We start from the raw sequence: 18810 nt of genomic DNA, 5'->3' as shown, positions 1-18810 counted from the left end.
ATATCTTCATGATTAGTAAGGGTGTCAGGGGTTATGGGGAAAAGGCAGGAGAATGGGGTTAGATAGATAGATCAGCCATCATTGAATGGCGGAATAGACTTGATGGGCCAAATGTCCTTGTTCTGCTCATATAACTTATGAACTTATGAACTGCAGATTTGTATCAAATGAACTAACCACAATTTTGTCCTTGTAAGCTTTGACAGTTGCTCCAAACCATTGGTTAGATTTGTGATCCATCATAATTTCCGCTATCCTGTCAATGTGCCGGTTACCTGCGTGAAAAATTGCAAGTTATTACAGCACTGCATCAGCGCTAATGGATAAAAGGCAATCAACTAATTGCTGGACATTAAATTAATTTTAAATCATTATATTCCCTATCTGACCATATAATCACCCCACCCTGACCAAATATCTACCCCCACCCTGACAATATATATCCAGCCCGCCCGCGCTGACCCTGTATCCACCCTATATTGATTTGATTTGATTGATTTGATTCAATTTATTGTCATTGTCTTCAATTGAGAGACAACAAAATGCTATTTCCCTTACAGTCATACAAATAAAACAAACACAAAAACCCAGAACACAGTGGTCCACAACACAAACATCCCCACAGCGGTACCAAAGTTCCCCACTGTGAGGGAAGGAACCAAAGTCCAGTCAACCTCCTCACTGATGTTACCCAATGTTCACCCGTGGTCGGGGCCTCCCGAGCCCTCCGCAGTCGCCACTACAGGCGGCCCGATGTTCAGGCCCTCTTGCCGGGAACGATGGAACCCCGAGTTCGAAAGGTAGAACATCCTCAGCGGCCTGGACCTCTGAATCGGCCACCTTCCACCGGAGCCCACGGCTCCCGGTCCACAGGCCGAGCTGGGCAGAGATTCACGCTGGCGACCCCCGGCAAAGGGTCCCAGGATTCCACGATATTGAAGTCAGCGCCGCCCGCACTGGGGGCTCCGCAAACCACAGCTCCGCGATGTCGATGCAGCAGGCCCAACACTCCGGAGCTCCAAACGGCGATCCAGGTAAGGCCTCGCCCGCTCCGCGATGTATCCAGCGCTGCTCCGCCGCTGCTGATGCTCTGGTCCGGTCCCGGCAGGAAAGGCTGCGCCAACCCAGTTGGTAGGCTGCGAGGAGGGAGGCGAGGAGGGGGGCGAGGGCGCGACTCGGATAATAGTCACATCCTCGCCAGGAAGTGACTGAAGGACGGTTTCCCCCTTCCCCCCACATAAAATACTAAAAATACAAAAAAAAACTCCAAGAACATACTTTAAACATAACAAAAAATAAAAAGATAACCAGACTGGCGGAGGCAGCCATCAACAGCGCCACCAGATTACCTCCATATCCACCCCACAATGTCCATCCTCACCATGACCAAGTGTCCACATCCACATTGACGATGTTTCTCTCCACTCCCATTTCCCACTTGCTCTTCAGCTGATGAAGAATCTTACTGTTCAATGAACTAAGAACTTGCTCAAATAACTATTCTCAAATTACGTCAAAAACAATGAGGTTTGTGAGGCAATGGAGGATGTCCGAACAGAACCAAATCCAGTCTTCAACTGAGAATATCTGCAGAGTATTTGATGGATGAACTACAACGAGTCAGGCAACACCTGTGGTGGGAAATGGACAGTTGACGTTTGGGGTCGGGGCCCTTTGCATGTACCTTGCACCATCTGTAGTCTCTCGCATGTACAGAGTAGTTAATCATCTTCAGAATACACCTCAACATTGAATTCGGTGAAAGACTGGAGGCATCAGAGGCATCAGAGAGTGGTGAATCTCTGGAATTCTCTGCCATAGAAGGTAGTTGAGGCCAGTTTATTGGCTATATTTAAGAGGGAGTTAGATGTGGCCCTTGTGGCTAAAGGTATCAGGAGGTATGGAGAGAAGGCAGTTACAGGATACTGAGTTGAATGATCAGCCATGATCATATTGAATGGCGGTGCAGGCTCGAAGGGCCGAATGGCCTACTCCTGCACCTATTTTCTATGTTTCTATGCTCTCTAAGATGCTCAGTGAAGCAGCAGATATTCTCCAGAAAAGTAGGAGAAAGGTTTCTCCTCATCAGTTGACCTTCAACCAATACCACTGGAAACAGAACTACCATTAGGATAATATAAATACCAAATACAGATACAGCCAAGAAAAGTAAGGCTTGTTGCAAATGTGTTATAAAGTGAGTAAATTCATATTGTGTTGATGTTCCATAATGTTGATGTTCCATGATGTTCCCGACAGGAAGGAGGAATCCCTTGTGCTCCCTTGATTCAATTCAATTCAATTCAATTCAACTTTATTGTCATTGCACAGATACAAGTATCTGGTGTGGTCATTCAAGAATTATGGTTAATCTGAGGCCTATCTCCATCATTTTTAGACTCTACGTTAGACTTTAGAAACACAACGTGGAAACAGGCCCTTCAGCCCATGAAGTCCATGCCGACCAGCGATCACCCCGTACACTAGGGCCAACTTAAAATTCACAATTTACAATTTACAATTTTTACAGAAGCCAATTAACCTACAATACCGCACATGTTTGGAATTGTGGGAAGGAACCGGTGCACCCGGAGAAAACCCATGTGGTCACAGGGAGAACGTACAAACTCCATACAAACAGCACCCATGGTCAGGATCGAACCCGGATCTCTAGCGTTGTAAGGAAACAACTCTACAAATGCGCCACTGTGTGGCCCCAAAATATTCGTAAAATACCTCAAAATATTCCTTCACCATCATCTTTCACTCACTAAAGGGACATCTTAGTTGGCACATCCAAGTGAGCCACGTTGTTAAATCATTTGGCTGCAGTGAATAACTGCACATGCCAGCACTGGAATGAGTGTCACCAAGACACCACCTCTATGTTATCTTGTTAGCTTTGTTCTTTCGTGCTCACAGACAAAAAAAAGAGAAAACAAACATTGCTGAAATTTTTAATTGCATTGTAAAAGTTATGATGGGAACATAAACATTCTACTGTTCAATTTCAGTTGAGTGTACAACATTATTAAAAATTACCAAATTAAAAATCAATATTTTCAGTGTATTGAAAAATTAATGCACTGTTTCCGCAAGGCGAAAATTTACAATCTAATTACAACATTTCCTTCTCTTCGCGTCTTCTTCAGCTAATAGTATTCACCATCAACAACACCACAGTCACATCTGTGGAGTCATTTAAGTTCCTTGGAACCATCATCTCCAGGGACCTTAAATGGGGGGCCACCATCGACTCCACAGTCAAACAGGCACAACAGAGGATGTACTTCCTGCGGCAGCTGAGAAAACACAATCTGCCACAGGCAATGATGGTCCAGTTTTATACTGCCATCATGGAGTCTGTCCTCACCTTCTACATCATGGTGTGGTTTGGCTCAGCCACCAAGCACGACATCCGGAGGCTGCAGCGCATTGTTCGAGTATAGAAGCTGGGATGTAATGTTAAAATTGTACAAGGCATTGGTGAGACCAAATCTGGAGTATGGTGTACAATTTTGGTCGCCCAATTATAGGAAGGATGTCAACAAAATAGAGAGAGTACAGAGGAGATTTACTAGAATGTTGCCTGGGTTTCAACAAGTAAGTTACAGAGATAGGTTGAATAAGTTAGGTCTTTATTCTCTGGAGCGCAGAAGGTTAAGGGGGGACTTGATAGAGGTCTTTAAAATGATGAGAGTGATCAAGCTTTTCCCTTTGAGAATAGGGAAGATTCAAACAAGAGGACATGACTTCAGAATTAAGGGACAGAAGTTTAGGGGTAACATGAGGGGGAACTTCTTTACTCAGAGAGTGGTAGCGGTGTGGAATGAGCTTCCAGTGGAAGTGGTGGCGGCAGGTTCGTTGGTATCATTTAAGAATAAATTGGATAGGCATATGGATGAGAAGGGAATGGAGGGTTATGGTATGAGTGCAGGCAGGTGGGACTAAGGGAAAAAAATTGTTCGGCGCGGACTTGTAGGGCCGAGATGGCCTGTTTCCGTGCTGTAATTGTTATATGGTTATATGGTTATATGGATCATGTTCATGTTAAAGACTTATTTGGGTGTCTTGTTGTTTTTTATCAGTATGACTGTATGACAATCTAAATTTCACTGTACCTTAATTGGTATATGTGACAATATACTCACCTTGAAACCTTGAAATTAATCGGTTGTAATTTTACGCAAAAGGATCGCAGATTTGCTCATTTAAGAGGTGGGATGAGGGGTGACAATACAGTCAAATGAAGGCAGGATAATTAAGTTTAGTTTAGTTTAGTTTAGAGATGCAGAATGGAAACAGGCTCTTCGGCCCACTGAGTCTGCACCGACCAGCGATCCTCGTACACTGACACAATCCTACACGTACTAGAGACAATTTACATTATACCAAGCCTTTTAACCTACAAACTTGTACCTCTTTGGAATGTGGGGGGGGAAAGATCTTGGACAAAACCCACGTGGGTCACGGGGAGAACACGCAAACTCCGATGCAAAAAATTGATACTTTTTACTCGTAGGTAGGTCGTAGTAGGACGTGATGGTAGTCGTAGGTGGTCGACTGTAGGTCGGTAACTGGCCCGAGATAAAAAATGCAAACATGACATCATTTTATCATGTGATCATTTTCCACTCGTAGCTAGTCGTAGTTGGTCTTAGATGTGGAAGACTGAGGTCAAGGGGGGTCGTAGAAGGTCGTAGACATAGTTTTAAAAGGCCGTAAACATAGTCATGGGAGTCGTAGGAGGTTGTAGGTTACCGCGACCTTGATATTTTTAAAGTCATTTGAGGTCGTCAGAGGTCATGAATTAGGACGTGAAAGTGGGACAGGGGCTTATTCTGTAATAGCTTATTCTGTGCTGTCTGACTATTACTGTACAGCTTATTCTGTACTGTCTGAGCATTACAGAGTCACAGAGACATAGAGTGCCTCATAGTCACATAGAGTCACTCATAGTGAGTCTTACAGTGTGGAAACAAGCCCTTCGTCCCAACTTGCCCACACCGGCCAACATGTCCCATCTACACTAGTCCCACCTGCCTGCTTTTAGCCTGAATCCCTCCAAACCTGTCCTTTCCATGTATCTGTCTAAATGTTTCTTAAACATTGCGATTGAACATGCCTCAACTACCTCCTCTGGCAGCTCGTTCCCTACACCCACCACCCTTTGTGTGATATAGTTGCCCCTCAGATTCCTATTAAGTCTTCTCCCCCCACCCCTCACCTTAAACCTATGGTTCTCAATTCCCCAACTCTGCTCAATTGACTCAGTGAGCCATTGGGTTATGGAGACGCTGCCTGTCCCGCTGAGTTACTCCAGCTTTTTGTGTCTTTCTTCATTTTAAGTGTGGGCATGACTCAACAAGTGTAGCATTCACTGGCTCCGCATTTGTATATTTCTCCATATACTGTAAACCATGATTTACATCAATCAATACAGAAGAGTTCTACTCCCAACTGACAATAGACAATAGATTATAGGAGCAGGAGGAGGCCATTTGGCCCTTCAAGTCAGCACCGCCATTCACTGTGATCATGGCTGATCATCCATAACCAGTACCCCATTCCTGCCTTCTTCCCATGACCCCTGACTCCGCTATCTTTAAGAGCTCTATCTAACTCTCTTTTGAAATCATCCAGAGAATTGGCCTCCACTTCTTTCTGAGGTAGAGAATTCCACAGATTCACAACTCTCTGGATGAAAAAGTTTTTTCTCGTCTCCATTCTAAATGGCTTACCCCTTATTCTTAAACTGTGACCCCTGGTTCTAGACTCCCACAACATTGGGAATATGTTTCCTGCCTCTAGCGTGTCCAAACCCTAAATAATCTTATATGTTTCAATATTAAAGAGACAGACACATAAAGTTGGAGTAACTCAGTGGGCTAGTCAGCATCTCTGGAGAAAAACGAATAGGTGACGTTTCGGGTCGAGATCCTTCTTCCGACTGAGAGTCAGGGGAGAGGGAAATGAGAGATATGAAAAGGTACATATAAAACATGAATGAAAGGTTTGCAAAAGGACAAATCAAAGCCAGCAACGACGATGAAAGAAAGGTGAAGCCCACAATGGCCCATTGTTGGCTGTGGGTCAGATGATAATGAGTGATACAAACAATGAAATGCAACAGGACGACAGTGAAACTAGTACGTCGACTATGGTGGGGGAGGGATGGAGAGAGAGGGGATGTAAGGGTTAGAGGGATTTAGGTAAATCATGGTGTTCCTGAACTTTACAAACACGGCAGTGGGCCCGAAATATTGTAACATAAGTGTCCAGGGCCTTCAGCCTTCCTGAGTTCACTGAATTACCTGTTGAACTGATATCTTACCTTCGGTATCAAATGGTATTAAACTGCACAGACTTCCATTAGCCGACCAAGGGCAGAGAAACACTGCTCCTCCTTCAATTACATTTTCTTGGGTTGTATTTGCCTTTGGAGCTCCAATAAGGATACCTGGACTGAAAACAGGCAAGGCAATATTTTAAAAGCATTCATCCAACATACTACCTTTCACTTTCTCTGGTTGTTAATCACCCTAAATTAATTTTGACTTCACTAATGTGAAGACCTTTTGATTTATTTCCTTCAATAATGACACCACTTAAGCAAATCATGAATCTTAAGGAGAACAGAGTAAACAAATTATTTCTGGTGTTGTCTGCCTACACATAGGTGTACTTGACTTCAAGTTAGCTTTGTGTAGGAAGGAACTGCAGATGCTGGTTTAAAGTGAAGACAGGCACAAAATGCTGATGTAACTCAATGGGACAGGCAGCATCTTTGGAGAGAAGGAATGGGTGTCGTTTTGGGTCGAATTTGAAGAAGGGTCTTGACCCGAAACATCACCCATTCCTTCTCTCCGGAGATGTTGCTTGTCCTGCTGAGTTAATCGAGCATTTTGTGTCTATCTTCAAGTTAGCTTTGGTGTGATTCAAAGACATCACACTTGATGTTGGTCTGACAATCTGATGCATGGACCAGGCAGTTCTGCACAGTTCTCTGGCTGTGTGGTGGCTTGCATGAGCTTGCGGGCACTACCACATTGTTTAAGAAATATTTTGGCAGGTACATGGATAGGACAGGTTTAATGGCATATGGGCCAAACACAGGCAGGTGGGACTAGTATAGCGATGGCAAGTAACAAAGTAATAGGTGGATACAGGCGAGAAGGTGTGAGACAAAAGGATCGAACAGTTGTGAATTGTGAAGCTAGATGAAGGAATGTAGGTTGAAGGGAAAGAGGGAGGCGAGAAATAGGTGCGAGTCCAGTTGGGGCACATGAGAGAGTAGGGGGGGGGGGGGGGCGTGTAGGAAGGGGGGAAATGTGGAGGTAGAAGGGAGAGCAAGAGAGTTTTGTAGTTTTCTACAATTAGAGAATTCAATGTGCATACCATTGGATTGTAAGCTACCAAATCAAAATATGAAGTGTTGTTCTTCCAGTGTGCATGTGGCTTCACTCTGGCAATGGAGGAGGCCCAGTGTAGAAAGGTTGGTATGGGAACGGGAAGGGGAGAATGGTTAGCAGCCGGGAGATCCAGCAGGCCTTGGCGGACCGAGTGCAAGTGCTGGGCGAAATGGTCGCCGAGTCTACGCTTGGTCTCACCAACGCACAGGAGGCCACATCGGGAACTCTGGATACAGTAGATGAAGTTGGAGGAGGTGCACATGAACCTGCTGGGTTCCCTGGATGGAGGCGACGGAAGCGGTATAGGGACAAGTGTTACATCTTCTGTGGTTGCAGGGGAAAGTACCTGGAGGAGGGGGTGGTTTTGGGTGGGAAAGGATTAGTGATCCAAGAAGTTGTGTAGGGAGTGGTCTTTGCGGTTGGCGGAAAATGGTACAGATGGGAAGATGAGATTGGTGGTGGGATCGAAGAAGATTTATCTTCCTTTCATTCTGTAGCCTAACCCATCTCCTGGCTCTTCCATTAATCGTTCACAATCTTTGTTTCATGTCTCCAGCAATGAGTTGAATTTGCACGTTGATTCATGCACAGTGATAGGACGCTGCAACATAAGTCACAGCCCAGGGCTGAACCAACAACTATGAACTTTTCTTACCCAGATTTCAGCAAACTAATTCAGGTTCACTTGCACCTCCTCCAACCTCCTCTACTGTATCCACTGTTCCAGCAGTGGACTCCTATATATCGGCGAGACCAAGCGCAGGCTCGCCGATCGTTTTGCTGAACACCTCCGCACAGTCCACCTGGACCTACTTGATCCCCCGGTTGCTCAACACTTTAACTCCCCCCCCCAATCCCACACTGACCTTCCTGTCCTGGGCCTCCTCCATTGTCAGAGTGAGGCCCAGCGCAAATTGGAGGAACAGCACCTTATATTTCGCTTGGGCAGCTTACACCCCAGTGGTATGAACATTAATTTCTCTAACTTCAAGTAGAACTTGAACTAGAAGTCCTTCTCTCTCCGTCCCTCCCCCACCCTAATTCTCCGACTAGTTTCACTGTCCTCCTGATTAATTTTACTGTTTGTATGCCTCGTTGTCACCTTCCCCTCAGCCAACAATGAACAATTCGACATTTCCTTGATCAACGTCTTTTTAGAATCTGTTCTTTTCACACCATACATTCTCTTTGTACCCTTCCATATCTCTAGTTTCCCTCTCCCCTGGCTCTCAGTCAGAAGAACGGTCTTGACCCAAAACGTCACCCATTCCTTCTCTCCAGAGATGCTGCCTGTCTCACTGAGTTACTCCAGCATTTTGTGTCTATCTTCAATGCAAACCAGCATCTGCAGTTCGTTCTAACACAAACTAATTTGAGTTCATTTGCTGGGTGATCTCCCATTGATCCAACAGGGTTCCCCCGTGTGGCACAATAATAAGGGGTAGGCCATTTAGGACTGAGATGAGGAACAACCTTTTCACCCAGAGAGTTGTGAATCTGTGGAATTCTCTGCCATAGAAGGCAGTGGAGGCTAATTCACTGGATGTTTTCAAGAGAAAGTTACAGTAGATTTGGCTCTTAGGGTTATCAGAATCAACAGATATGGGGTAAAAGCAGGAATGGATTACTGATTTTGGATGATCAGCCATGATCAGATTGAATGGCGGCGCTGGCTCGAAGGGCCGAATGGCCTACTCCTGCACCTATTTTCTATGTTTTCTCCCCGTAGACCTTGATGTGCCAGTGGAGTCTCCCAGCCCCTGGGTGACCCTACTATCAACCAATGCTACAGACCGTACTGGCACACTTACAATGCCAGGAGATCCTTGGAATACAGGGTACTAGCTTAATAAGACCTGAGGAATGGGAGGGGGATATTAGTGCAGTGGGCCAACAGGAGAGGCTGAGGGTTTGCAGCAAGTAGAACCTCTGCCTCCTAGCACCAAAGACCAGAGATCATGATGGCTGGAAATGTCTGTGTGGAGTTTGCATGTTCTCCCACATTCCATATACGAGTATAGTTGGCAGGTTAATTGGCCACTGTAAGTATAGTTGTGTTGGAAGGAACTGCAGATTCTGGTTTAAACCAAAGATATACACAAAAAGCTGGAGTAACTCAGCAGAACAGGGATCATCTCTGGAGAGAAGGAATGGGTGACGTTTCGGGTTGAGACCCTTCTTCAGACTGGTAGGGTTGGTAGGTTAAGTGGCCACAGTAAGTTGTGTCCAGTATGTATGTGAGTGATGGAATCTGGAACAATGGTTGATGATCGGTGATGACTCAAAATGTTTATTTCCAATGGTGTAATTCTATACCAATATTACTCTTGTAACTAAAGAGCACAAAAATGAGTGTTGCTTAAATCAGTGAAAGCATTCAACGTTATGTGGTTATTCATTGTCTGGGTGATATACAAAATAGCTCGATGCAGATAGCTGATGGGTTAATATTTGCAGCTGAAATTTTACTGACTGATGCAACAGTGAAAGTAGTAATTGAGATAAATTAAGGAATTACTAATTGGTATAATGAGGGTGTAGATGACTGGATGACTTAAGATACTGTCATTTGGCATTGTGTACCATTAACCCATGTACAGTATGACAGCATTTCATTTTAATATCAGATTGCCTAACTTCCCATTGCCTCTGTCTCCTTCAATGACATAAAACATTGAATATTAAAATGGAGTTTCAGATCAATGACTCTTAAATCTTTACATAAACTCACAATATCAAAGACCTCTCTATAAACTGCCTTACAGCACCAGTGACCAGGATTTGATCCTGACAACAGATGCTGTCTGTATGGAGTTTGTACGTTCTCCCTGGGACCGAGTGAGTTTTCTCCGGGTTTCTACAACATCCCAAAGACAGGTTTGTAGATTAATTAGCTTTTGTAATTTGTCCCCAGTGTGCAGGATAGTACTATTGTATGAGGTAATCGCTGGTTGATGTGGAGTCAGTGGGCATAGGGCCTGTACCCACGCTGTATCTCTAAACTAAAAACAAAACCATGCTAAAGCATTTCCAATCTGGATGTGTGAAGGTTATTATTATTATTAATTTACCAGCAGACATTTAATAAATAATATGGTTTTCATATCCATGTATCTATTCACCTTCCCTTCACTGCACTGTAGAATGTCCCTAAAGATTGACGAAGGGTTCTGTTAACCACACTTGGAAAGGCACTAGAGCAGAAATTACATTTGATGGGATTTAGTTTGCAACAACTTCAGACCAAGAGATTTTTTCTTGTTAAATTTACCCGTGCCTTCAATAAAAATCATTGTGAAAATAAAATGTGAGCCCTTCATTGCTTAAACATTCCTGTTCCAAACCCCCTTGTGCTCAGTCGAGATACCAATATTAAGAAATTGGTCCATGTGATGTGTAGGAAGGAACTGCAGATGCTGGTTTACATCGAAGATTGACACAAAATGCTTGAGTAACTCATCTCTGGAGAGAAGGTATGGGTGAGGTTTCAAGGCAGTCTGAAGAAGTTATGGCAGTGGGGCACAGTGAAGACCACAGTGAGTCACTACACCAGACAGCTATGGCAGCAACTGACAGACTGTCACCGGAGATTAGATCGGAGTAATGTGTTACATGTAGTGATACGAGGCACTAGCAGGCTACTGCAAATGTTAAAATTAAGTTAACGTTTCAGCTTTGGTGCTCTTCATCATAACTGCGAAAGAGAGAAAATATGTTGCCTCACTGCATTCCTTTTTTGTACTTCTTTGCCCACTCTCCCAACCTGTGCAAGTCCTTCGGTGGACTCTCTGCTTTCTCAACACTACCAGCCTCTCCACCTATCTTCGTATCATCCACAAACATAGCCACAAAGCCATCAATTCCATCATCCAGAATGTGAAGAGTAGCGGCCCCAACACCGACCCCTCTGGACCATCATTAGTCACCGGCAGCAGACCAGAAAGAACTCCCTGTGTATCCACTCTTTGCCTTCTGCCAGTCAGCCAATCTTTTATCCATGCTAGTATCTTCCCACTAATACCATGGAAATACATCCTCTATTGGGACAGATACAAGACCGATGCAAGCCTTCATTATGCAGAGGAAAGTAATACTGATGTGGTAGTCGTTGGTGTGTCTTGCCATGTCTCTTCAAATAAGGCATGGTGGCACAGTGGTAGAGTTGCTGCCTTACATCGCCAGAGACCCCGGTTCGGTCCTCACTACAGGTGCTGTCTGTATGGAGTTGGTACGTTCTCCCTGTGATCTGCGTCGGATTTTTTCTGAGATCTTCAGTTTCCTCCCAAACTCCAAAGACGTATAGGTTTGTAGGTTAATTGGCTTGGTCTAAACGGAAAATAATTTTCCCTAGTGTGTGTAGGATAGTGTTAATGTGTGAGGATCCCTGGCCGGTGCGGACTCGGTGGGCTTGTTTCCACGCTATATCTCTTAACTAAAAACTAAACTAGAAAAGGTTGCAAATGAAGTATTCTTAACAGGATCACGTGCTACAGTAAGTGAGTAGTTAAATGCTGGAATAGTGCTCACTTTGAGTTGCATCTGCAAGGCAATTGAGCAGTCTGCAGTGAGTTATGAAGCTTTCAAGTCAAAATGTCAGCCCCCTTAATATCCTTTAAATAGGCACACGTGTAAGCAGTTGCATGACGTTTACTGTTTTACACTATTCCATTCGACAAACGATTGAATGGGCAGCAGGGTGACACAGTGGTATAGTTGCTTCCTTACAGTGCCAGAGACCCGGGTTCGATCCCGACTACATGTGCTGTCCGTACAGAGTTTGTACGTTCTCCCCGTGACCGTGTGGGTTTTCTCCGAGATCTTTGGTTTCCTCCCACACTCCAAAGACGTACAGGTTTGTAGGTTAATTGGCTTGGTGTGAATGTAAATTGTCCCTGGAGTGTGTAGGGTGGTGTTAATGTGCAGGGATTACTGGTTGGTGCGGACTCGGTAGGCTGAAGGGCCTGTTTCGGCGCTGTAGCTCCACACTAACTTATACTAAAAACAACCAAATTTATGGCAGTAAAATGAAAAGTGCATGCATTCCAGCTTCTGGACACATGGGAGCACACAGACTGTTGTAAAACCAAGGGGAATTGCATTGAAATGCTGCAGCTAATTTTGCAATGGCTGTAACTTTATTCAGAAGCTATTTCAAGTGCAATCTAACCCACATCTAATCCTTTAGTCTGAAGAAGGGTTTCGGCCCGAAATGTTGCCTATTTTCTTCGCTCCATAGATGCTGCTGCACCCACTGAGTTTCTCCAGCATTTTTGTGTATCTTCTAATCTTTTACGGATGATTTATGAGTAGAAAAGGTGCAAAATGATCCAAACTCTTGGCAACGATTTCAATTCAATCTGCTGAGTACTGTTAGAATTTTTTGATAAAGCAAATTTCCATGGTTTCAAACTCCCTCAAATTACTTTTATAGTCAACCGTGGATATTTAAAAGCCCCTCACTATTGTAATGTGCAGAGAAAACACACAAAATATATTCGCAGCTGTCCCACAAAACAGAAAATCCATTGTGATCAGACCGTCTGTGAAAAGGTCTGAAGAAGGGTCTCGACCCGAAACGTCACCCATTCCTTCTCTCCAGAGATGCTGCTTGTGTCACCGAGTAACTCTCCGAGATCTATGGTATCCTCCCACACTCAAAAGATGCACAGGTTTGTAGGTTAATTGGCTTGGTTATAAATGTAAAATTGTCCCTAGTGTGTTGGGTAGTGTTAATGTGCGGGGTTTGCTGGCTGGCATGGACTTGGTGGGCTGAAGGGACTGTTTCCGCAGTGTATCTCTAGACTAAACTAAACTAAACTAGGGCTAAATTGAGCTCTAATTCCAAGTACAAGTTGCCGCTGACACCACTGTGATGGGGGGAGTCAGGAACAATGATGAGATGGAATACATGAAGGAAATAGAGAACCTCGTGGCAAAAATCTCTTCCTCTATGTCAGCAAGATGAAGGAACTAGAGATTAACTTCAATAGTGGAGAACATGCCCCAATCATGGTGCCGTAGGGGAAATGGTCAAGAGCTTCAAGTTCCTTGTCAGGAATATTACCAATGATCTGTTGTGACCAACTACATTGATGTGATGGCCAGGAAGGCTCACAAATGCCTCAACTTCCTTGTGAGGCTGAGGAATCTAGGCATGTTTCCAATGACTGTTACAAACTTCTACAGATAAACCACAGAAAGCACTCTGCCAGGTTGCATCATGTTTGGGAACATCTCTGCCCAAGACCACAAGAAATGACAGAGAGTTGTAGATGTAGCCCAGTCCATCACACACTGGGGTTAATTTACAATTATACCAAGTCAATTAACCACAAACCTGTACGTCTTTGGAGTGTGAGAGGAAACCAAAGATCTTGGAGAAAACCCATGCGGTCACAGGGAGAACGTACAAACTCCATACAGACAGCACCCGTAGTCAGGATCGAACCCGGGGTGTTTGGCATTGTGAGGTAGCAACTCTACCGCTACGCCACCGTGCCGGAGTTGGTGGAGGCACTTAAGATAGTGACATTTAAGAGACTTTTGGATCAGCACATGCTGGGAATGGAAAGATATGGATTATGTGCAGGCAAACAAGAGTTTGTCTTGGCACTACGTTGATACAGACATTGTGGGTTGAAGGGCCTGTAGTTGCACTGTACTGTGATACAGAATCACCAGATACACAAACAGTAGACTGCTTCCCATTCAATGGCCCACAAGCCGGGATTGTGGCACTTGGAGAGAAACAGTCCACAGCCAGGATTGTTCCAGGAAGCTCTCACAGTATCAGATTATATTGGAATGGCATTTGTTACATGGATAGGAAAGGTATGGAGAGATATGAGCCAAACAGGTGGGACTAGTGTTGAAGGGGCATCTTGGTCAGCATGGAACAATTGGGCCGAAGGGTCTGTGTCCAACTCTATGATTCTATGGCAGGAGGTTGTTGTAAAATACGATGACAGGTCCCAGTTGTTGCAGGTTTAATGACCTCTAATGACCTTGGTTAAAGTCAGCGAAGATATCAACAAATTCCATCTATAGAAAACACACAACTTGTTGGAACATCCATCTCCACCCATCAATGTCACTGGCCAACGTTAACTGTGCCTCATTGTCCATAAAGACACACTCACAAACTGCCACCAATATTCTCACACACACATACACACTTACACGTAACCACCCCCCCCCCCCCCCACACCCCCTCCTCTCCCCCGTACACACGTCATGCAATTACTGTCAGGGCAACGGGCCTTTATGGCCAAGTTAAGACGATTTTTTTTTTTAAACTTCGGACTTGAAGGGCACAAGATGACGCCTAACACATGGCGACTCTTGTGTATTGACCCAGTGTGTCTACTCTCTTACACTATCTACTGAGTATGATTTAACACAACTTTGCTTGGATAGGGGGTATTAGCTACAGGGAGAGGTTGGACAGACTTGGAATGTTGCGGGAAGTCCTGGAGGAAATGCATGCAGCCACAGGGAGAACATGCAAACTCCACACAGACAGCACCTGAGGCAATACCTGACATATGACTCTATGAAATAATTGGGTAACGTAACACTTCCACACTTAGGAAACTGCTTGAAATGAAATTCCTGTGCTGGAAATAATATTATTAATTATATAATTAATATTATATTCTCATTATATTAACCTGCACTCTGTTTTCAGCTCGTGTGTCATGCATGAAAATGATAATTTCGCAGTTTTGTTATTACACCAGCAATCAAGGAACTTGGACTAATAATTGCGTAACGTATATATCTTAACCTCGTGTGAGATTCACCGTGGGAAGCAGCACAACACAGGGTGGCACGGTGGTGCAGCGGTAGAGTTGCTGCCTTGCAGCGTCAGGGACCTGGGTTCCATCACGACTATGGGTCCTGTCTGTACAGAGTTTGGACGTTTGCCCCCGTGACCTGCATGGGTTTTCTCCGGGTGCTCCGGTTTCCTCCCACACTTCAATGACATACAGGTTTGTGGACTAATGGGCTTTGGGAAAATTGTAAATTGTCCCTGGGGTGTGCAGGGTAGTGCTAGTGTGAGGGGATTGCTGGTTGGCGCGGACTTGGTGGGCCAAAGGGCCTGTTTCCGCGCTGCATCTTTAAACTAAAACTAAAACTGAAGAGTATCCACACCAAAAGTGTGAATAAAACAGAAGTAACAGCAGATAGTCATTTTGAGATTTGACTACAGATGCTGAGAGGAACTCTTGTGCTCTCATCCTTCCATCAGAGGCCTGCCTCATGCAGTCCATCAATTCAGTAACAACTGAACATTACCCCATTGATTTATCTCTCTCTGGCAGAGAGAGCGGAGAAAGTAAGTCAGCAGCCTGTTCATATCTCCTGATATTCAATCCATTCACTTCACGAGATGTACAAAGCAGACCCTCTCACCATTTTTACAAAAAGTCTGAATTAACCGTTTGTGTAGAAAGTTTGCTCATGTTTCCTTTTTTAAACCCTTGCTTCACTTCTTCTATTCTTCCAACTTAACCCCAGGTGTTTGTTTTTCTCCAGTGATCATCCCAAGTTGCTCCATTCAATCACAAAGCTGTCGTTTTTAAAATGGACCTGATTTATTCGGCTGCCATTTACATTAATTTTGAAATGTCTAATTCTTCAAACATGCATCTGTCCTCCTTCACTCCCACACACGTACTTGGTCTCCAGCCCCTGAAGTGTTTGTGTCTGGGAAGGGACACTCCGGTCTGAAGAAGGGTTTCGGCCCGAAACGTCGCCCATTTCCTTCGTTCCATAGATGCTGCTGCACCCGCTGAGTTTCCCCAGCAATTTTGTGTACCTACCTAAATACTAGTTAGACACAAAATGCTGGAGTAACTCAGCGGGACAGGCAGCATCTCTGAAGAGAAGGAATGGGTGACCTGTTTAGTTTATATGTTTAGTTTACTTTGCGGATACAGCATGGAAACAGGCCCTTCGGCCCACCGAGTCTGTGCCGACCAGTGATCCCCACACACTAACCCTATCCTACACACACTCGGGACAATTTACAATTTTACCAAGCCAATTAACCTACAAACCTGTACGTCTTTGGAGTGTGGGTAGAACCCAGAACACCCGGAGAATACCCACGCAGGTCACGGGGAGAAGGTACAAACTCTGTACAGACAGCACCCGTAGTCAGGATCGAGGCTGGGTCTCTGGTGCTGTTAGGCAGCAACTCTACCGCCGTGACACCGTGCCGAAATCCAAATATACATAGAAACATAGAAAATAGGTGCAGGAGTAGGCCATTCGGCCCTTCGAGCCTGCACCACCATTCAATATGATCATGGCTGATCATCCAACTCAGTATCCCGTACCTGCCTTCTCTCCATACCCCCTGATGCCCTTAGCCACAAGGGCCACATCTAACTCACTCTTAAATATAGCCAATGAACTGGCCTCAACTACCTTCTGTGGCAGAGAATTCCAGAGATTCTCCACTCTCTGTGTGAAAAATGTTTTTCTCATCTCGGTCCTAAAAGATTTCCCCCTTATCCTTAAATATACCCCAGACATCATGCTGCCAGCTCCTGTGCTGCTGGAAGTGGTGGATGCAACCCCATGCTTGTCCAGCGATCACTGAATTCCTGAACGATGCACCAATTTCTCACTCCCAACTTATGAACACAGAAACAAGATATTTACCTGCCAGCCTCAGGCATGTAGAACTCAACGGAAAATCCAAAGTGACTCCCTGCAGGTCCTGAGTAAACGGCTGGATTGTCAGCGTCGATATTGAATGCACGAAGTTGCAATGGTAGACAGGAAAATAACAGCAGAGTTCCCATCAAATGCCAAAGGTGAGGGCTCAACATTGGTGTGGGACTAGGCTGCATGTTGGCAGGCGTCTATGTGCTCCAAACAGCAGCCCAGATCCTCTGAGAAAATTAGTATTTTGTGTGTTCGAGACTAAACGTCAGGCCACTTCCTCAAACAGGAAATACATTTATATTTGGAGCTGGTTTTACTGTGGTTAGCAAGATCTCTGTGATAACTTGGTCAGTACATGTAATGACTTGACAATGCAGAGAGAAGTAGTTTGGCATTGGAAGGATGCCTGTATCTGCAACCCCTCCCTTGCTCTCTGCAGCATTTCACAGATTCCTGCCATGTAAAAGATCATTTTCAGCCCATTCCCTCCCTGCTTTTTAAAGGAGCTATTTCAATTAATCTCACTTCCATTTTTGTAATGTATATAATGGTAACTGTAACTTTAGGAATGGTATGATTTGTGTCATGCGATAGATTCTATATATTAGATAGGGCTCTTAAAGATAGCAGTCAAGGGATATGGGGTGAAGGCAGGAACGGGGTACTGATTGTGGATGATCAGCCATGATCACATTGAATGGAGGGCCGAATGGCCTACTCCTGCACCTATTGTCTCTGGTCTATTATCAGTCTGGTGAATATGTGTGAGTATGCACAGTGTACTTTTGTAAAGTATAGAAGACCCACACTGACAACAGCGTGTACTGAAAACCTGTGCTTGTTTCTAGCTACATGCTGAAGCCGTAATATCTTATCATGGCGACGAGGATCGGATAGAGTTTGTGAACTCATCATTTTAAATACAGTGCAGGACTGTTTTGCAATAGTCAGTATTGGTTAGCATTTTAAACAGCAAATACAAAGCTGTGTCGCAGTTGTTTGCCAACTGGACACAATAGGCCGCAGATCCTTCTATGCATGGGACTGTAATTTAAAACAGCAGCTGGACAAATCATCCAGAGTTTGTCAGGCTATCTTTGTGTCGTGTCTACTGGGCAAGATGGCGTCCTTGGGGTACATAGGCCGACTTGGGACTTTCGACGAGAACCGTGAATCGTTTACCTCGTACTGTGAGCGAATGGAAATGTTTCTTATTGCAAATTACATTATTGAAGCTGAAGAAAGAGAGGATGATGATCAAGTGCAGGTAAGAGCACTTCAAATGAAAAATAACTCGTCCTTCTCCTAATTCCTTTGGCTATTATCTGAAATCTTTGTCCTCAAATATATTCTCTGCTCTTTGCTTAACCACGACACCATTAAGTCTGAAGAAGGGACCCGACCTGAAATGTTGCCTGTCCATTTTCTCCAAGGATACTGCCTGATTTGCTGAGTTACCTTGCACTTTGCATCTATCACAAAACCATTAACCCTTGTACATACTCTTAAAGAACTTTATTCCATTTTAAAATGGAGTAATAGAACCAATCATAAGATTCCAATTGAGGTTCTTCAAGCAAACCCAAATTTGATGTTCACACTTACTCAAGTCAGAGATAGAATTATAAATAAAGAACTCTGCTGATTAGACACTAAGTGCCTAAGTGCTTTCAGACTGCAGAGCTGAAACATCACCCTTCCGTTTTCTCCAGAGATGCTG

General features: G+C 44.4%; 1 protein-coding gene across 1 annotated transcript in view; it reads right to left on the bottom strand.

The window, feature by feature from the left end:
- LOC116982094 (integrin alpha-8-like) overlaps window positions 1-17406 on the bottom strand; it is a 132593-nt gene extending 115187 nt beyond the window's left edge. The window contains exons 1-3 of the mRNA XM_033035410.1: window positions 17085-17406; window positions 6335-6465; window positions 178-275 (exon numbers count right to left, since the gene is read on the bottom strand). Of these exons, the coding sequence (XP_032891301.1) occupies window positions 178-275; window positions 6335-6465; window positions 17085-17275 (420 nt within the window). The 5' untranslated portion in view covers window positions 17276-17406. The remainder of the gene's footprint in view (window positions 1-177; window positions 276-6334; window positions 6466-17084) is intronic.
- Between the last annotated feature and the right edge of the window lie 1404 nt (window positions 17407-18810).

Source organism: Amblyraja radiata, chromosome 16 (assembly GCF_010909765.2).
Source record: "Amblyraja radiata isolate CabotCenter1 chromosome 16, sAmbRad1.1.pri, whole genome shotgun sequence".
NCBI classification, from domain to species: domain Eukaryota; kingdom Metazoa; phylum Chordata; class Chondrichthyes; order Rajiformes; family Rajidae; genus Amblyraja; species Amblyraja radiata.
Note: the sequence above shows the minus strand (reverse complement) of the source record. Positions and strands in the feature narration are given on the sequence as shown.